Raw genomic sequence first — 22,306 nt, 5'->3', positions numbered from 1 at the left:
TGCAGAGGCAAAAGCAAAAACTGCTCATCTTAGCTGCCAGCTTTATTTATATCAATAGATTAGGTCATTGGCTTCATTAGTACATATTGTTCATTGTGTTACTAGTCAGGTTACATACTTAGCAACATTATATGCAGCTCATTTTTCAGTAACATAATAAGTTGCAATGTGCAATGTTAGGAGCTTTGTGTAGCTCTCAAGAAAATCCATTGTGGGCTGGGGATGTGGCTCGAGCGGTAGCGTGCTCGCCTGGAATGCGTGCGGCCCGGGTTCGATCCTCAGCACCACATACAACCAAAGATGTTGTTTCTGCCGAAAAACTAAAATAAATAAATAAATAAATAAGGAAATTTCTCTGTCTTAAAAAAAAAAAAAGAAAATCCATTGTGTAAAATTACTGTTATGTTGACAGGTTTAGGTTCAGTGAAACATTGTGGTGAGATCCTTTATTTCTTGGGGCTGTGTGCCTGAGATCAAGGTCAAGGCTGATAGACTGTAGCACAGAACCTCCTCATAAAGGATATTACCATAGCAGCTAGGCATTGCACATGTATTAGTTATCTGACTAGTTCCAGGGAGTAACTGCAGAGCATTCTAAGGGTTGGAAACAAGGTGCTTGTTATCCCCCAGGAGTTTGCTCACCAGAGGAATGCTTTTCTGTATATTTTCATGGTCAGAATCCCTACATATGATCATAGTGAACTTGGAACAAAACTGTGGAAAACCTGTGGGAGTTGGATTTTGAAATAGTGAAGTTGGTAATAAAATGATCAGATGACTATCTAAATTGGATTTTGTCATGAGCATATATCTATAATATTCATAAGGACAATCTAAAAGTTACATGTTAGATATCTTCTTCATCTTCTACTTATTAGTAACTTTCATTTTTCTGTTATTTATTGTCAATGTGGTTCATTTCTCATGCAGGTGACTGGCCCTTTTGTACAGTTGCTTCTGTATTAGTACAGGAATATCAGATGTAGGTTTTTGTTTGTTTTTCCCAGCACAATCTTGTGTCTAGGTGTGGTAGGTGCAAATGCAGGGCTTATGTACTAGTGTAGATTAGAGATATTATCAATCTTGTGCTGGAGCCAATTCAAGACTGAGGAGACTATAAAGTCCATAGTACTGAATACATGGTGAGATGGATGACACTGATCATCAGGGAAACAAGGTTTGATTTTGGGTTAGATACACAGGCAATTATAAAAGACATATGTGTAAAATAGTACAAGATTGTGGTTGACCACATGTGTATTGAAAATAACTCATAATAAGAATAATAATGATGATGATTATACTAATAGAACATTACTTAATATATGAGAAAATGTCATTTTAACAATAATGATGATATAAAACAGTAAAACAATGAATATGAGAAAGAGTGACAATAGATGATTTAACAGAAAGAAATAATCAAGATTAGAAATACACCTTTGTGCTGGAGATGTGTCTCAGTGGTACAGAAGTTGCCTTGCTTGTGCAGGAATCCAGGTTTAATTCCCACCACTACAAAAAAAAATTTTAAAGAATTTTTTATTACAGCATTATAGTTATATGTATTAATTAGGTTTATTTTGAAAAAATAATACATGGTTCAACTTGATTTGCTCCTTTCAATTCTCATTACCTTCTTTTATCTCCATCCTCCCTCCCAATATTCTCCTTCCTCTACTAATTATCCTTTCACATATTTATTTATTATCAATTGGTGCTCTCTACATATACATAAAGGTGTAATTTATGGTGTTAAGTTTATATATGCACATAATATTGTTTTGTTAAAATTCTTCTCCTTTCCTGTCCCTTCTCCCTCTCACTGTCTTTCTAATCTTCCCATATCTTTATAAAATCTAAACCTCCACTTTCCCCTTATTTTGTTGTAGCTGCCACATATGAGAGAAAACATTTGATTCTTGATTTTTCTGAGTTTGATTTATTTCACTTAGCATTACATTCTCCATTTCCATCCATTTACTGGCAGATGTCATACTTTCATGATTTAAATCTTCTTTATGGCTGAATAAATATCATGTGTATATGTATATGTGTGTGTGTGTGTGTGTGTGTGTGTGACATTTTCTTAATCCATTCATCTATTGATGGGCATCTGAACTGTTTTCATAAAATGGCTATGGTGAATTGTGCTACTATATATATAAAAGTGAGTGTATCAACATATTGGTTTTGTAAATTTATTTTTTATTCTAATTTGTTATTTATGACATCAGAATACATTATATTTCATATTACACACATAGAATATCTCTGGTTGTACACAAAATATAGTCACACCATTTGTGTCTTCATACATGTACTTAGGGTAATGATGTCTATCTCATTCCATCATCTTTTCTACCCTATGCCCCTCCCTTCTCCTCAAAATATAGTTTTAATCACATTGAGTTATGTATATATAAGAAACACTTGACAGATATCCAGTATTCAGGGCTATTTAGACATTTTTTAATACAAATATAAATAAATCATAAGTAGAAAATAATAACACTTCACTAAGGATCAAATGGCATATTAATGTAAATATTTCTTATTATGGAAAAGAAGATTATTTATTTTTTAAAAAATTTTTTAGTTGTATTTGGACAAAATACTTTTATTTTATTTACTTATTTATATGGGGTGCTGAGGATTGAACCCAGCACTTCACACATGCTAGGCGAGTGCTCTACTGCTAAGCCACAACCCCATCCCAGAAGATTATTTATTTTAAAAATATCACTTATGTTTGTGTTTGCCCTTTTTTACTGGCAGTGGACTTGATTCTTCTGTGCCTACTGTAAAAACTTATTTCTTTTTTATTCTGGTAAAATATACATAAAATTAAATTGACCATTACAATCATTTTTAAAAGTACAATTTAGTACTAGATAGTATATTCACAGTGTTGTAAAACAATTACATCTATAAAGTTTCTGACAATTTATATATAAAAAAGAACCAGTGCCTTCCAACACCCATTCCCAATTTCTTCCCTAAGGCCCTGGAATGACTAAGATGCATTTTTTTTCAATACATTAGCTTTGTCTTAAAAAATTTTACATAATTTGACATATGCAGTGTATGGCAAGTTCTTCTAATTTCTTTCCCTTAACATAATGCTTTCAAGGCCAAATGTGTTGCATATTTTAGTATTCTAATTAAACTCTTGATGAATACAATTCTACTGTGTGAACATACCAAATTTTAGTTAGCTGTCATGGTTATTATTATGACATCTGCAGTACTGTGGATAAATCCAGGTATACTCTACCACTGAGCAACACTCACAGACTTTTTTCTTTTTGAAGCAGGGATTCCATAAACTTGCTCAAACTTGAGGTTTCCCTACCTATCCTCTAGAGTTCCTGGGATTCTAGGTTGCACCACTATGCCTGGCAGTTATCAGTTAATCTTCTATTAGATATATGGGTTGTTTGCAACTTTGGTTATTTTGAATAATTCAACTATAAATATTCATATGCAAATTGTTTTCTAAGTACATTTTTAGTTATTTTTGTACATGTCTGGTATCAATTCTGTTCATTATGTAATTCTGTGTTAGTTATTTTTTATTATTATTTACATATTTATCATTTAAAATACATGAAGGTGCTTTCCACAGTACTTGCACCCTTTTGCATTTTCTCAAAGATGTATGGAATATTCAATTTTTCATAGCCTTGATATTTTTTGTTTGTTCAGTTTTAGGTTTTGTATATTTTAATACTTTTTTGTTTACAGTACACAGTATAATATTTAGATTAAACCTCCTCCCATGTTCTTGGATGGTGAGAATCAATATTGTCATAATGGCCATACTACCAAAAGTGCTATGCAGATTCAAGGAAATCCCCATTAAAATTCCTATGATCTCTTCATAGAAATAGAAAAAAAAGCAGCCATGAAATTTATTTGGAAAAATAAGAGGCCCAGAATAGCTAAAGCAATCCTTAGTGAGGAGTACAAAGCCTGAAACATTATAATATCAGGCCATAAATTATAATTCAGACCTACAGTAACAAAAAAAAATCATGATATTGCACAAAAGTACACAAGAAAGCCAATGGAACAGAATAGAAGAAACCAAGACAACACCACATAAATACAGTTACCTCATATTAGACAAAGATGCTAAAAATGCACACTGGAGGAAAGATTACCTCTTCAACAAATGGTGCTGGGAAAACTTAAGTCCATATGTAGTAGAATGAAAGTTAATTTGTATTTCTCACCCTGCACAAAAATCAACTCTAAGTGGACCAAAAACCTAGAAATCATACCAGAATGTACTAGAAGAAAACATAGGCCCAGCACTCCAACCCATTGGCACAGGAACTGACTTCCTGAATAAGACTCTAAAATGAATGAATGAATGAATGAATGAATGAATAAACAAATAAATAAATAAATAAATAATATGGCATCAAACTAAATAGCTCCTTCACAGCAAAAGAAAAATAGTGTGAAGATAGAACCTATAGAATGAGAGCAAATCTTTGCCACCTGTATATGTTGTTAATTTCTAGGATATACAAAGAACTCAAAAGGCTTAATACACACACACACACACACACACACATGTGAAAAAAAACAATCAGTAAAGGGGCAAAGGAACTGAATACACCCTTATCAAAAGAATAAATATGAATAATCAATAAATATGTGAAAAAAAGTTTAACATTTCCAGATATTAGAGAAATACAAATTAAAATGACACTGAGATTCCATCTCACTCCAGTCAGAGTGTCAAGTGTCAAGAATACAAGTAACAAATGCTAAAGAGGATGTGGGTAAAATGGACTGCTCATATACTGTTGGTGGGATTGTAGATTGTTGTAACCTCTCTGGAAAGCAGTATGGAGATTCCTGAAGGAATGGAACCACCATTTAACCCAGTTATCCCACTCCTCAGTATTTATCCAAAGGACTTAAAATCAGCATACCACAGTGACACAGCTACATTAATGTTTATAGCAGCTCATTTACAATAGCTAAGCTATGAAACTAACTTAGGCATCCTTCAACAGATGAATGGATAAAGTAATTGTTGCTTAGGGGAACACAATGGAATGTTATTTAGCCATAAATAAGAATGACTTTATGACTTTTGCCTGTAAATGGAAGGATCTGGAAAATATTATGCTAAGTCAAATAAACAAATTTCCCCAAAACAGAAATTCTAATTTTTTTGCTAAGTGAAAGCTAAATCATGTAAAGTGTTGGAGGATAAGAAGAGAAGTTCAGTATATTAGATAATGGTGATCAAAAAGAAGGGATGGGAATAGGAATAGGAAAGACAGTAGAATAAATCTAACATAATTTTCCTATGAACACATAAAAATAAGTGAATCCCCTCATCATGCCCACCCACAAGAATAGGATCCTAAGTAGAATACAATATATCCCATGCTTGTATAATTTCATCACAATGGATTCTACTGTCATATAGAACTAAGAAGAACCAATAAAATTAAATAAAATATGAAATTGTTTGAAGAGCAAGATAAGTTTATCCTGTTAGAAACATTATATAATATATACATGTATCAAAATATTTATTGCATAAGTGTGTACAATTTTTATTTTAATTATTAAAAATAAGTTTAAATTTAAAAAACAAAAATATTCAAGCAGGATTAGGATTGTTGTTGCTATTTGTTATTTTAATAATATACATAAATACCATAAAACATTTGAACTCAAATTTACTAGTAAATATTTCCTTTAGTTGTCTACCTCATTTCATTTCAAAAGTTTCTCTCATACCACCAGTATTGGATTCACTAGAGAGCTTGCTACATACTCAGAAAAACCCAGCTCCATCCCAGAACTATTTATTGAATCACATTCTGCATTTTAGTAAATCTCTGATTCATGATTGTGCAATTAAAATTTGAGAATTCCCCTTCTTAGTCATCATAACTTTCTCATATGAGAGATATATATAATTTAGATTATGTTATAAAAATAACAAATGTATAGTCTTGTGTTGATGCCTGAATTTTATATTTTATTTCATAAATGTGGAGTATATACACTCTTTTTGGACTTATGTCACTTTTTCTTCAGAGGTAGATAATGGTAACACTGTGTTTGAAAGTATCTTTATAAATAAAGTCATCACTTACATGAGAATCCTTTTACAAACTCTCAGCTCAACTTTATTTTGTTTTTTAAGAGAGAGAGTGAGATGAGAGAGGGAGAGAATTTTAATATTTATTTTTTAGTTTTCGGCGGACACAACATCTTTGGTTCTTTTTGTATGTGGTGCTGAGGATTGAACCCAGGCCGCACGCATATCAGGAGAGCGCACTATGCTTGAGCCACATCCCCAGCACTCAGCTCAACTTTACTTAGATTACAAACTCTGAATTATCATATGGTCAAGGTGCTATTTATTTACCTATTCTTACTTCAGGAACTGTTGACATTCAGGGATGTGGCCATTGATTTCACTGAAGAGGAGTGGGAATGCCTGCAGCCTGCTCAGCAAAAATTATATAGTGATGTAATGTTAGAGACCTACAGAAACATGGTGTTCTTGGGTAAGTATAACTAATTTTTAATTATTGTTTTTAAATTTTCTTCCCTTGAAGATATTTCTGGAAAGTTCTCTGCAAGAATAAGTTTTAGATTTGTGCTTTCAAGAAAAAGGCATTGTTTGGTACAGATAAATGTTAATAATATTCCTTTGAGTCTTTAATCTCTTCCTTTCTTGGTTAGTTATATATTCTTCACTTTACATAAGTGGTACTTAGAGGAATTCAGTGATGTAAAATATTGTGGCCTACACATAGCATTGGACACATTGAGAGCCCCAAATGTCAAGGAGGACGTCAAACTTCAAAGTGTTGATGGAGAAGTTATCCACCAGAAAATATTTTTTAGAAGCTTAGGTTTATTTCTCTTGTTGTCATTGAACACATATGCCCTATGTTTATCATGCTTTCAAATTCTTTAAAGTCTCCTTTTTTCTCCAGTGATGTACCAGTATATTCAAATTAACCACCAAAACCCCCCTTAGCTTATGAGGGTCAGCATGATATTATTTGTGGGCCTTTAGGAAATTGATGTATGTTTTTGGAGAACTCTAGGTCAAACCATTGTAATAAATTAATGCTGAGAGCCACAGCTCAGTCGGAATGGCCCCTGGCATTTTGCCAATAGTATTGGTTGAGAGGCAAGCCATTAAGATGATGCTGGATTGATTCGGTTGTATATTAGACCTTTACTGTCTGCCTCGGCCTGCTACTTTGGAGTTCTCGTGCTACTTTGGAGTTCTCATGGGGATTCCCGGAGAGTTCCCATTGGTTGGGGAAGTGCAGGAGGAGGGATTTCCGGTTGGTGGTTCCTGGAGGAGCTGCTTGGCATTTGGGAGAGTTCCCGGGGAGCGTGTGTGGAGTGTGCTAGTGGAGTTCAGAAATAAAGTTTGTTCCTGCTTCAGTGGCTCATGATTTGTGCCCAGCCAGACTGCGGCAAATTAATATTATAAAGCAATCTCTCCAATATTATTCATATATTTATTCATTAAAATTTCCTTATCAGAGCTCTTTATAAATACTTGTAATGGATTTTCTGTAAAGTGAAAATCAGGGTTTATAATGAATGCTCTTTTGGGATCTATAGTCACAGTTGCCAATTGTAGTTACATAAAAAGGTTTGTAAAATAGTAAATCTGTGGATATATACAATTTTGTTTGTTAAATTTTCTTTTTCTTCCATTTTATTGAATAGGTCTTATGTTGTGGAGTAGGTTTTCTCACATAATTTAGTACTGTTTTATTTTTATCCATATTTTATGATTAGATGGCAATTTCCATTATTTCACAAATTAGGACAATGTAAGTTTAAATTAAGATATGCATGATCCTTGTTTCTGTTTCTAATAAAATTACATGTGCTTTTACTTGCTTGCATAAATATTATACCCTTTTAATGACATTTATATTTTATCTGGATTAGTTTATTATCCTGCCTATGAACAGAGTAATGTAAATTTTCTATATGTTAATGTAGCAGGGATAAAACCAGGCGTGCTCTAATAATGAGCTATATGCCCCAGTCCCTTTCTACTTATGTTTGGAGGAAGGTTCTCATTAAGTTACTGAGGATGGCTTTGAAATTGCAATCTTTCTGCCTCAGAATTCCTAGTACCTGGATTACATGCATGCACTTTATTTATATACTTATGAGTTTTTTCTTATGTATTGGGTAAAGAGATTTCAAAGGTAGATTTAAAATATTTTGCAATTATTTTTATATTTTATGTGTTATTTGAAATTTTAATTGTAATTAAAACCACAAAACAAAACTTACTGTTCACCATATCAAATATATTGTTCAGGTTCTTCACAGCCTTGGCCAACCAGTGGGCAACAACATTAGGAGCTCCAGGGGTCTGCAGGGCAGAAACTATAGGCTTTCACAAGCTCCACAGCTCCTCACTGGCCTAGGGCTGGAGCACCCCAGAGCACCTTGGGGAGCAGGCCATGCTCCATTTTTCACCACACTCTCTGTGGAATTGATTCAGCAATTCCTTTTTCCTTTTTAGATTAATTTTGTTAGTAAAGTTTTTCCTTTTGATTTGTGGTTTGTAATAATGCATTAATAATAAAATAATTTTTTAAAAGTAAAGAATTTGCTACTGTTACTTTGAAAGTTCTATTCTATAATTCTTATAATTGTTTTTTCTACTTTGCTTAATGTTTTAACTTGTGGTTTATCACTTTTCATAGTGGCATGCTTCAATATCTCTCCCACTTCCCTTATATATTTTCATTATATATATTCCACTTATATATATATTCCATTTCCCTTTATATATTCTATAGGTTTTTAAGTTTTCACAGGGTCTCACTATGTTGCTAAGACTGGACTTCAGCTTATAGTCTTCCTGCTCAGCCTCTCCCAGATTGCTAAGATTACAATTTTACACACCATGAATGCCTCTTTCAGACATTTTTTTCTTGAGGAATTATTCACATTCACAATTTAGGCTTATTTATATTAACAATTTTTGTCTGAATTTAGTTAACCAAACTGTCTTCAAATGCTTACTTAGTGTTCTGGGTAATTCATAACTCTCACTATCCTAATGCTCAATTCCTAAAATTTTTTTTGTTGTTGTTACTTTGATTAAACCATGGTTTTCTTTATCTTTATGTGCTGTACTATTGTTAGTTGATTTGTCCATTAAAAAAACAGACAACAGTAGATTACATAGTTCTTGTAGAAACAGTATGGAAATTTTAAAATAAATTTTAAAAGGCAAATATCGTGCTACAAGCTTGTAATCGTAGCTAACTGGGAAGCCAACAAAAGATTTTAATTTTGAGGCAAGTCACAGAAATTTAGGAACATCATGTCTCAAACAATTTTAAAATAGCTATGTTTTAGTTTAGTGGTATAGCACCCCTGGGCTTAATCCCAAGCACCACACAAAAATAATTAAAAGTAGAATGATGTCTGGGCATATGGCTCAAGTGGTAACTTGCTCACCTGGCATGCGCTGGGCACTGGGTTCGATCCTGAGCACCACATAAAATAAAAAATAATGATGTTGTGTCCATTGAAAACTGAAAAATAAATAGTAAAAAGAAATTCTCTTTCCCTCCCCCCCTCTCTCCTGCCCTCCTTTCTCTATCTTAAAAAAAAAATAGTAGAATGACCTCATGATACAGAAATGCCAATATTAAATATGTATCCATAAGAGATGAAATCAGCATGTGGAAGAGATAGCTCCACTATTTTATTCAGTGAAAACATTGCTCTCAATATTCAAGATATGGACTCAACCTATGTGCCCATCAATGATCAAATTAGTAAAAGTGTGGTATTTATATGCCATTGCTGTTTAGATATAAAAATATCTTGTCATTTAAAGTAACATAGGATGAATTTGCAGGATTTTGCATTAAGTGAAATAAGGCAGATACAGAAAGTCAGTTGCAGGAGAATTTGATTCACATGTGGAAGTTAGAAATTCAGAGAGGAAAATTGTGGTGACCAGGTACTGTGTTTTGTGGTGTGTTGGCATATTGTGCCGCAGTCTGGCTGGGCACAAAATAACCAAGCCGCCACGAGGCACTTGTAGGTTCAAACAGGAACTCCTTTATTGCCCAAACTCCCGGGAACGCCACCCACTCAGCCCTTCCAGGAACAGCACCAACCAGAAAACCCTCCTCCGGAATTCCCCCAACCAATGTGAACACCCCAGGAATCTCCGAGAGAACTCCAAAGTAGCGGCTGCCCAAGGCAGACAGCAGGGGTCTAATATACAATTGAATACACAGCTTAACATAACCATCATCATCTCTATGGCTCGCTGGTGTCACCTCTCAACCACTCCCTTCTGGCAAAAATGCCATGCGTCATTCTGACTCAGCTGTGGCTCTCAGCATCTCCCCACTTCTGTTTAATTAAACAACAAGCATGTGGCTTAGGGAACGTGCCTGTCTTAGGTTATCCAATACTACATATGGTGCTTACCCGTCATCGGATGAGCTGATCTCAAGGTGTCAGCCTTCTGTCTTAGGTTGGTACCATTGCAATTGGATCTTACCCGTCATTGACTACCGGTCCAGCCTAATTATGGATAGGCTTTTGCACCAGTGTGTGGGGGGGTGAGGTTCTTTGCCTCACCTCTGTTGGCCCCCAAATTTTAGACCATCACAAGCAGAAGGGAGAAGGATGCAAAATGCCATAACACCAAGCCAAATGACGGTTCCTTTTGGAAGAATTGTACCACCGAAGACACCATCAGCAAAGATACCCCAGCATTACCACATGTTAATATGTTCATTTCCTCCTAAAGTAAATTGACTCCTTGATTGAGCATCACTTGTTGAGTTACTTTATTCATTGATGCATCAGTTTATACAGTTTGTTGTGATAGCTATCTTTGTCTTCACCGGCACTGGGATGAAGATAGGAATTCTGGCAATGATGGCTAAAAAAAAATTATGTAACATTCCAGCAGGCACTAAAAGAAAGCAATTTTCTAAACAATTTAATATCCTGAATAGAATTAGATGTAACGAAAAGGAAAGGTGAAAGTAATCAAACATATCTATTAACCTCCTTTTTTGTTCACATTTTAAAACAATCCTCAACAGATGTTTACCCAATTAATTAAACCATTTAAATCACGTGAATAAAAAAAAATTGGATCCCTTTTTTCATGAGCGCTCCTCATATATGATATATGGACATACGCATATACAGACATACAACACAAAACAGAAGTGTGCACACATAATACAATACATACAACACGTAACATAATAGTAAAGGCCTTGTAGCTTTTCACAGGTGAAATCTCCATTGCAATGTTTAAAAACTCCACAGTCAAAAAATAGAGCTGATCAGAAAAAAATTTAACCAAAAAGAAAAAAAAAAAGGAAAAAGTAAAACATTAACCTAGGTCTGTATGAGCTCAAAAAATAAAATAGAACTTCATGATGTGGGAAAGGGCAATAATAAAATAGATATTGAAAAAAGCATCATGGTTTCAGTAGCCTCCAGATGTGGGAGAACCACTGTCACAAATGTAAGGATAGACAAATTGGAGTTCTGGATATCAGCTGTTATGGATTTGAGCCAAATCATCTTTTTTTTTTTTTGGTCTGTAGAAATCTCTATGGAATCCAAATTGGCTGCTGTTCTCCCTGTGGAAACACACAAACAGACCCCCAACTCCAGACAATCACTGGGTCAGGACTTTTCCATTGTCCTGTTAGAATATCCTTCCAAAGTACCTCGGGCTTATGTACATTTTTTGGACACATATGCCTTTCTGCAGCACTAAGCGGAATGATAAATCCAAATTTTAAAAGTTTAGAGTAAAAAGGGTTATTTTAAGTTTATCTTTGGGGGATATATACCCCTTCCCAATTCCCTCTTTTTGCTTTAATGAGTACATTTTAATAGTTTAATGAGCTCTTTCAACTATGCCTTGTCCCTGTGGATTGTATGGGATTCCTGTTCTATGAATAATGCCAAATGATGAGCAAAATTGTTTAAAAGAGGTAGAAGTATAACCAGGGGCATTATCTGTTTTAAACTGTTTTGGAATGCCCACAGTGGCAAAATTTTGTAAGCAATGAGCTATAATATCTTTAGTTTTTTCTCCAGCATGAAGGGAGCCCATCAAAAATCCGGAAGTATCAACTGTAACATGCAAATATTTTAATTTTCCAAATTCTGGCAAGTGTGTGACGTCCATCTGCCAAGTATGGTTAGGTATCAGTCCTCTAGGATTGACTCCAAGATTATCCTGTGGTAAAAAGGTCACACAATTTTGACATTGTTTTATTATTTGTCTAGCTTCTTCCTTAGTTATTTTAAAACCATTTTTTTAAGTATTAGCATTGACATGGAACCTTTTATGAAAATTTGTAGCTTCTTCTGGTGTAGAGAAAATATGTATGTCATGTGTAGTTTTATCTGCTAAATCATTGCCAACCTAAGGGTTCCAGGCAATCCTGTATGTGCCCTGATATGTCCTATAAAGAATGGATCTTTTCTGTCCCAGATTAGACTTTTATAGTGGAAAACAAATAGAAAACAGTAGAGGAAGGATAAATCCTACCAGCATCTTCAACTGATACTATAGTATTAACTATATACTGACTATCAGAAAATAAATTAAATACAGAATCTTTAAACATCACAAAAGCTTGTAATACTGCATTAAGCTCTACCTTTTGAGCTGAATGTTTGGGTAATAAAAATGTAAAAGTTTGATCAGGGTTAACTACTGCTGCTGTACCATTATTTGACCCATCAGTGAATATATTTGGAGCATTCATGGTAGGTGTTTTTCTTGTCATTTTTGGAAAAACTACAGGATACGAAGACCAAAAAGACAACAAAGGATTAGATGGTAAGTGGTTATCAAATGAAACATTAGATTTACACATGATTATTGCCCAAGTATTTAACTCATTAGCTAACTCTTCAATTTGATCCATAGTATATGGAGTAAGAATTTTATTAGGAGAAATTCCAAACAGTCCCTTTATTGCTTTTATTCCTTTGAGTATCAATTGTCCTACAGCCTCAGGATACCTAGTAAGAATAGTGTTAGGAGAATAAGATAAATGTATCCACAATAATGGACCCTCTTGCCAAAATACTCCTGTAGGAATATTTTTGTTGGTAGTACAATAAATAATAAAGGCAAACTTATATCAATTCTATCCAAATGCATATTTTCCATATATGTTTCAATTGTTTTTAATGCCTTTCTTGCTTCAGGCTTTAACATTTGGGGTGAATTTGGATCTGATAGACCTTTTAGGATATCAAATAAAGGTCCCAACTCTCCTGTTGGTATGCCTAGATAAGGCCTTATCCAATTTATGTCTCCTAATAATTTTTGAAAGTCGTTAAGTGATTTGAGTTGATCTACTCGTATTTGAATTTTTGATGGACGGACCATGGTTGAGGATAATAGAACTCCTAAATAATTAATTGGAAAATTTAATTGTACTTTATCTATTGCTATCTCTAGATTATAATTTTTTAATAAGTTTGTAAGTGTGGCATAACATTCTAGCAATGTGTTTTTATCTTTGTGTGCTAATAATACATCATCCATATAGTGAAATATTTATAGTTCAGGATTTTGATTTCTAAGTGCCTGGATTGCTTCGTTAACATTAATTTGACATATAGTTGGGCTGTTAGCCATCCCTTGAGGGAGTACTTTCCATTCATATCTCTGATCAGGACCTTCATGATTCAGTGCAGGGATAGTAAATGCAAAATGTGGACTATCCTCAGGATGAATTGGAATTGAAAAAAAACAATCTTTAATATCTATAGCTAAAACATACCAGGTTTTTGGCAAAGCAGACAATTGGGGAATCTCTGATTCAGCAGGTCCCATAATCATCTCATTATTAATGGTCTTAATTCTTGCAATAATCTCCATTTACCAGATTTCTTTTGATGACAAAAATGGGAGTATTATGGGGAGATACAGAAGGTTGTATATGTCCCTCCACTAATTGTTGTTTGACCAGGTCATGGGCTGCTTGTATATTTTCTTTAGTCAGGGGCCACTGAGGACCCCATACTGGCCTTTCTGATTTCCAAGTAATTTTTATTGTCTCAATGACCCCTCCTGAAAACCCAATCCATGTCTGTCTGTTCCTTGATTTATTTGTATTGGTGCTGCTATACCTTGTTTTTGTTCTCCTAATCTTTTTCCTTTCCTAAAACCTTATCTAGCCATAATAGTGGGCACATTTGGATTGATGTTATTTGTTAATGTCAAACCTAATTGATCTAGGACATCCTGTCCCCATAAATTTATAGGAAGATGATCCAATACATATGGCTGTATAGTTCCGTCACATCCTTCAGGATCCTTCCAATCTAATACCATTGTACTCCTATGGGGATTATTTGCCACTCCGAGGCCTCGAAGTGTTTGAGTGGCTGGTTGTAATGGCCAATGTTTTGGCCATTCTTGACGAGAGATAATGCTAAGGTCTACACCTGTATCCAGCAGCCCATTAAATTCATATCCTTGAACATTTAGTTTTAGCATGGGGTGAGAATTTAAATTTAAAGAAAGCATAGCCCAATCTACACCTTTGGAACCTAATCAACTGGAATCTCTTTCCTATAGTATGGCTAGAAAATTTATCATGTAGGCTGGGTATTATTAATAACTGTGCTATTCTATCTCCTGATGAAATTACTGATATACCCCTTGGAGAACTGGCTATAATTTTATCATAAGTCCTTTTAGAGTAGAAGAACTGTGTCCCAATAATAAGCCTACTGTTCCTTGGGGAAGAGGTCCTTTTACCTCTGTGGGAATGATTTGAACTCCCATCTCTGGAGTTAGTACTGCTCTGGCAGAGGCACAGGTGTCCAAACCTGCGCTCCTTCTGGTTTGTCTGATGAGGGATTTAATGGATAATGTGTCCTGGGCACTACCCTGATGGTGTTGCTGAGTTCCTCCATTGCCCTGTATGTTTGTGGTTGTGGGCCCTGGAGCATTGGGCCTCCCTGTCCGTTTTTTGGCAATGGAGCCCAATGCTTTTCTCCATGATATTGTGGGTAAACCTCCCTTTTTTGATAACAGAGCACCCTCTATGCTGGTTTAAGAACAGCATTCATTAGCCCAATATCTCCCTCTACAGCATCGTGGGCAAATACCCGGTATTCTACCCCTTTGATACCTAGTTTTGTTAAACTCTCCTCCTATGTGACAATTCCTTTTAAAATGTCCTGTTTGTTTACAATTGTAGCATGTTTTTGACCTGGCATCTAAAGCCTGTTGTACTGCAGCTGCCAAGACTTGCCCTTGTTCATTAATGTCTCTACATAATTTAATATATGTGTTTAAATCTTCATTTTTCCATGGTCTAATGGCCTCCTTGCACCATCGATTTGCTTGCTCACAGGCTAGCTGTTTAATCAATGGCATTGCTTGTTCTGTGTCCCCAAAAACTCTGGTAGCCGTTTGAATAAGCGTATCTACAAATTCAGCGCAAGGTTCATTAGCTCCTTGTATTACCTTAGATAATTGACCTTGTAAATCTCCATGTCCTTGTAAAGTCTTCCATGCTCCAACCGCATCTGCAGCAATTTGTGAGTATATAGCAGGATCATATGCAATTTGTTGCTGCTGACCCTCATAAGGTCCTTTTCCTAAGAACATATCTAGATTTCTCTGAGGATAACCGGCTGCTGCATTTCGCCTAGCCATCTCCTTGCAAAATTCCTCATTGGCAACCTTCCATAACAGGTATTGTCCTCCATTTAGCACAGCTTTACACATACTATTCCAATCTGCATGCGTCATGTTCAAGTTGATAATGGATTCGACCATGGTTACAGTGAAGGGTGCTTGAGGACCATAGGTTGTTACAGCCTCTTTTAGCTGCTTCACTGTTTTGAAATCTAAAACATGGTGATTTTGCTGCCCTCCTGCCACCTCAAATACAGGACATGCTAATCTTTCAGGTCGTGTCTCAGGATCCCATCTATCAACTACGGGGGTTGATGGCCACTTAGCATATATTGTCTCCATAGGCGGAGCTGTTTGTTAGACACTTACGCCCTCTGGTGATAGAAAGGTGTTAGTAGCAACCTCCCATTGTAATTTCTCTCCTGATTGCCCCTCCTTCTCTAAACTTTTTTCCTCTAACTCGAGAGTCTTCCTCTTTTACTTGATTTAAAATGTCTTCTCCTAGACTAAGCAAAGAAGATTGTAATAACGTCCACATGGTAATATGCCAACTGGCAAAGTTCCTGGGCTTTCCTTTTGTATCTTAAAATCTTCACCATGATGATTCCATTGTGATATATTTAACAACCTCTCTTTAATGAACCATGGCCTACACCTTTGTATCATCTTAACATATGCCCTAACTGTTCTTGATTTTACTGAGATGCCTCCTTCCTCTAGCACTTTACTTAACACCCTTTCGGTTTGGATCTTATTAATTTTTAATTCCATATTTCCATGACGAAGATACCTCTCACTAAGATAATGTAAAACAAAACTGAGGCAAAATGAAACAAAAATGGAACAAAAATTCATTATATCAGCCTTTCTATCCTCCTGAAATGTCCATCCGCCCTTTCTCCCCATCTGTTCTTCAGATGCAAATAGTTTTTCCTCAGATGTGAGCTGTTTTTCTTCCATCCCACCCATCTCCAGGGACTGGCAACTTAAAACAAAAGTGAAACAAAACAAAAGAAGAATCTTTAAATGGTTACCCGTCCTCTCGCACTGCCCCCAGAATCGAGCAGTTTACCTTATCACTTACCCTTAGGCGTTCCCTGCGTGGGCCACCATATGCCGCAGTCTGGCTGGGCACAAAATTACTGAGCTACCATGAGGCACTTGTAGGTTCAAACAGGAACTCCTTTATTGTCCGAACTCCTTTATTGTCCGAACTCCTGCGAACGCCACCCACTCGGCCCTTCCAGGAACACCACCAACCGGAAATCCCTCCTCTGGAACTTCCCCAACCAACGCAAACTACCCAGGAATCCCCGTGAGAACTCCACTGAGGCGGACAGCAGGGGTCTAATATACAATTGAATACACAGCTTAACATAACCATCATCATCTCAATGGCTCGCTGGTGTCACCTTTCAACCACTCCCTTCTGGCAAAAATGCCATGCATCATTCCAACTGGGCTGTGGCTCTCAGCAATATTGTTAGTAAAAGTTTACAAATTTTTACTTGAATGGGCATAAGAAGGTCAAGAGTATTTTTGTATCACATGGTGAGTGTAGTATATTATGTTCTTGGTAAATACTCATAGAATGAATGCAATGCTTTGTAAGCACAAAACTGATAAATATGTGAAATAATGCGTGTATTGGTTCACTTCATTTAGTCATTTCACTTTGTATATATACTTTAAAATACCATGATATACTTAGTAAATACACAAAGTTGAATTTTTCAATGAAACAAATCATCAAATAATACAAATTTTAAAAAGTAAAAAACAATTTATTATTCTTGAAGGTCATGTTGGCTTTATCCAGATAATATAGATGTAGGCTCTGTAAGGTTTTTATTCCCTTCCAAACTCGTTTTCATGGAGAATTTTTCTAGACATATGTGTGTATTTTTCTTATTAAAAGAGTCCAGAGTCTCTTTACTCTTGTTAAATAACTGTGGTATTATCATCCAAAATCTATCTGTTAATTCCAGGTCTCTGTGTCATGGTAGACAGAAAGCAGTTTTCAAATACTTCAAGAAAGCCCTAAATGCTTGTGTGTATCTTTTATATTTCCCCTGTTCTACTGAGAATGAAAGTAGCTGGTGAAGTTTTTTCTAAATGCACAATACTATATTGTGGAGGAGCAATGGCTGTATTTGGGAAAAGTTACATATTTTCTTCTCTCTATTATTATCCTTAGTAATATTCTTCTCTTGGAAACTGTGATCTCTACATAGTTTCAGTAATTTTCACAAGGTAATTTTGTCTGTACATTTTTAACTTATATATTTCTGGAATAATGATGACCTTGGATTTACTAATCTGCTACCTCACTAATTTCTTGACATGGTGATAATTTCATATCTTACTATGAAAATATATTCATTTCAGCCTAGTAAGTAAAATAATTTTTATATTGGTTTATTTCAGACATGGCTTCTCATCATACCCAAGAATTTTCACAAGACCAGGGCATAAAACATATACTTCAAAAAGTGATAAATGGAAAATATGGAAATTATGAACTTGACTATTCACAACAAAGAAAAATATGGAAAATTGTGAGTGAGAATGAACATCATAAATTATATCATCAAAAGTCAGTCCTTATTCACCACCATAGAATTCGTATTGAAGAGAAGCCCTGCAAATTTAGAGAATGTGACAAAGCTTTTAATGAAAAATCTCACCTTATTTGCCATCAGAGAATTTATACTGGAGAGAAGCCCTACCAAAGTAAAGAATGTGGCAAAGATTTCATTAAAAAAACACAGCTTATTCACCTTCAGAGAATTCATACAGGAGAGAAGCCCTACAAATGTACAGAATGTGGCAAATCTTTCATTAAAAAAAAACACAGTATTTATCACAGCAGAAATCATACTGGTGAGAAGCCCTACAAATGTACAGGATGTGACAAAGCTTTTAGTAAAAAGTCAAGACGTTTTAGCCATGAGAGAACCCATACTAGAGAGAAGCCCTATCAATGCAAAGTATGTGGCAAAGCTTTTAATCATAAAAGTAGCCTTATTTGCCACAGCAGAGTTCATACTGGAGAGAAGCCCTACAAATGTAAAGAATGTGGCAAAGTTTATACTAAAAAATCAGCCCTTAATTACCATAGAAAAATTCATACTGGAGAGAAGCCCTACAAATGTGAAGAATGTGGCAAAGTTTATACTCAAAAATCAGCCCTTCATTGCCATAGAATAATTCATACTGGAGAGAAGCCCTACCAATGCAAAGTATGTGGCAAAGCTTTTAATCATAAAGGAAACCTTATTCACCATAGCAGACTTCATACTGGAGAGAAGCCCTACAAATGTGAAGAATGTGGCAAAGCTTTTAGTAAAAAATCAAGTCTTATTAGCCACCAGAGAACCCATACTAGAGAGAAGCCCTACCAATGCAAAATATGTGGCAAAGCTTTTAATCAAAAAAGTAGCCTTGTTCGCCACAGCAGACTTCATACTGGAGAGAAGCCCTACAAATGTAAAGAATGTGACAAAGCTTTTAATGACAAATCAAACCTTACTTACCACAGAAGAATTCATACTGGTGAGAATCCCTACAAATGTAAAGAATGTGGCAAAGCTTTTATTAAAAAAGCGTATCTTATTCCCCACCAGAGGATTCATACTGGAGAGAAGCCCTACAAATGTACAGAATGTGACAAAGCTTTTAATGAAAAATCAAGCCTTGTTTGCCACAGCAGACTTCATACTGGAGAGCAGCTCTACAAATGTACACAATGTGACAAAGGTTTTAGCAAAAAATCAGGCCTTGTTCGCCATCAGAGAATCCATACTGGAGAGAAACCCTACCAATGCAAAGTATGTGGCAAAGCTTTTAATCGAAAAACTAGCCTTATTTACCACAGCAGACTTCATACTGGAGAGAAGCCCTATGAATGTGAAGAATGTGGCAAAGGTTATATTCAAAAATCAGCCCTTAATTGCCACAGAAATATTCATACTGGAGAGAAGCCTTACAAATGTGAAGGATGTGACAAAGTTTATAGTCAAAAATCAAGCCTTATTAAGCACAGCAGAGTTCATACTGGAGAGAAGACTTAGAAATGCAAAGAATGTGGCTAAGCTTTTAATCATCCATCAAACCTTACTAGACATCAGAGAATTTATATTGGAGACAACTTCTACAAATTATTATAGCAGAGAAAAATTATTCAAATGAAAAACTGTTACACTGTGAAAATGTCTCCCACAATTGGTCACCCCTTATTCAACACCTAGAAAACATACTAGTAGAAGAGGTCAAGTGGAAAAATTTGTTTCAAAACTCATAGACATTGCTCAAACATTATTGAACTTTGGAGAATTCATAATCCTCAGCAACCTTACAAAGTTAAATAATGTTTCCAATCCCTTATTTAAATTTCAAATTTATTAAACATCTGAAACCTTATTCCTGTAGTGAATGTTAAACAGCATTTTCCAAAATATGTGTCATATTTAATAGTGAAATATTTACAATAAAAACCTTGACAAATATAAAGGAAGTATACTAAAGTCCTTATCCATACCTCATAACTTGATGTACTTGAGGGTCAGTAAAAGAGAAAATAATTTAAATATAGAAAATGAACAACTGGCTTTAATTTTTTAATAAAATTTATTAAATATTATTAGGAGATATGGAGAGATAACAAAATCATTGTAGATATTATACATCCAGAGTGCAGATAGCTCATCTTTGAAAGGATATGCATTTCTTATAAATCAAAGATTACTGAATATTTGCACTTTTGAATGTAGGAGAAAATTATAAGAAATATATTTTTAAAATTTTTAATTTTTAAAACTTCATTTCTTGTACTGTGGGTTAAGTTTAAGGATGCTTAACCACTGAGCCACATTCTCAGTCACAAACACACACACACACACACCCCTCCCTTCCCCAACTCTTTTAAATTTTGAGGCAAGGTCTGCTAAGTTGCCTAAACCTCACTAAGTTGCTAAGGCTGACTTTGAACTTGTGAAAGTTTTTCCTCAGCTTGCCAATTTGCATGGATTACAGGCATGGGCCACCTTGCCCAGTTTACAGTGCCTTTTTACCTATATTCATATTATGCATGCAACATATTAATAAATATAAGTGAATGTTAATATGTTAACACTGTCATGTATTGAATCATGTCATTATCTCAAAGGTATCACAGTTTTCCACTTGACTAAGGGATTTATGTAACAGTAAGACATACTATTGGGTAAATAGTACTGTAACATCTCTTAATTATTGTACACATTAAACTTATTTGGGAAATATAATTTGCATAAATCAAATTGTTATAATTTTTCTCTTTGTATTTGTGGAGATATTAAGACAGTTATGAGAATGATATAGACTCTAGAGAAGACAGACCAAGGCAGACTCAAAGAAAACTATCCAAGCACTCCATTTAGACTTCTCTGTGTACTGAGCAAAAGTCTGCAGGCTTCCAGGTACACCAAATCTTCCTCTACCTCCCCCTTTCACTGTGTGCTCTTAGCCTCAGATGAGATTTCTGCATTCAAAGCCAGCCTTTCAGAAAATAAGGGCCACATAAAATAAATCTGATACTTGGGAATCCTGAAGTCATCAGTGGAGAATTTCTAGGGCCTAAATTTGAACTTAATATTGAGTTGCTTTTGAAGACTATGCTTTAAGGTAGTGTCCTAATTTTACTAACTTGGCTTAAGTTAAAGATTATTTTTATTTTTGTTTTTAATTCCAATGTTATTTTGCACATGAATTAAGAGTATGTGGCAGGTAGAATAATGTCATTCCCAGGAGATCCTTTTCCCATGATAATAAACATGCCTCATTATCTTGCAAGTGACTTTGCAGATGGTATTACATTAAAGATTCTGAGAAGGGGAGACCATCTGGATGGCACGGGATCATCTACACAATCCAAGTAATCCCATGGATCTTTAAAATGAAAGAAGAGACAAAGAAGTCTGGTGATGGATCAGGCACTTTGCCAGCTGTTGCTGGTTTTGAAGGTGGAGGAAGCAGCCTCCAGCCAAGAAGTGAGGGGTTTCTAGAGCCAGAAAAAGCAAGGAAGCAGGATGTGCCTGAGGTCCTCCATTGGGTGATACAATGATTGTATCCCCCAGTGATTTTAGACCAATGGGACCCCTGGGGGACTCCTAACTACAATTCTAACATAATTGGATGTGTTCTCAGCCATGATGTTTGTGGAAAGTTGTTACCACAGCAATGGAAAATCATCACTAGTGCTACTCCCTCTCACTTCAGCATGAGGAGATCTGGGATATGATGAACTTTGTAAATCCTGAAGGTCTTAGGGTGCTGATTTCAACATTATGTGGACATCAACACTTAAAAAATGCTTTATTGATGGTGGCAATGCTGCACAGGCTTCTCTGTGATTCTGATGGAGAATATCTAGTTGGCCTCCTCTACAACAGAGTAGAACTTAGAATGAATCAGGAGACAGGGAAGCAAGGTCCTGGCTAGAATAAGTGAAGATGCAGGCCACACAAATAAATAATGGAGAAGGAAGTAGAATTAAGAACAAAGGGCACAAAGAAAAGGTGAACCTAAGAGCTGCAGGTGTGACTACCTCTG

At 35.3% G+C, this 22,306-nt stretch overlaps 1 protein-coding gene across 1 annotated transcript in view; it reads left to right on the top strand.

The window, feature by feature from the left end:
* Nucleotides 1–20,220, top strand: part of LOC113177821 (uncharacterized) — a 55,554-nt gene extending 35,334 nt beyond the window's left edge. The window contains exons 3-4 of the mRNA XM_026382340.2: nt 6,425–6,551; nt 18,143–20,220. Of these exons, the coding sequence (XP_026238125.2) occupies nt 6,425–6,551; nt 18,143–19,788 (1,773 nt within the window). The 3' untranslated portion in view covers nt 19,789–20,220. The remainder of the gene's footprint in view (nt 1–6,424; nt 6,552–18,142) is intronic.
* Nucleotides 20,221–22,306: the final 2,086 nt, after the last annotated feature.

The sequence above is a fragment of the Urocitellus parryii genome, chromosome 11 (genome assembly GCF_045843805.1).
Source record: "Urocitellus parryii isolate mUroPar1 chromosome 11, mUroPar1.hap1, whole genome shotgun sequence".
NCBI classification, from domain to species: Eukaryota; Metazoa; Chordata; class Mammalia; order Rodentia; family Sciuridae; genus Urocitellus; species Urocitellus parryii.
This window is presented reverse-complemented; position numbering and strand designations above follow the sequence as displayed.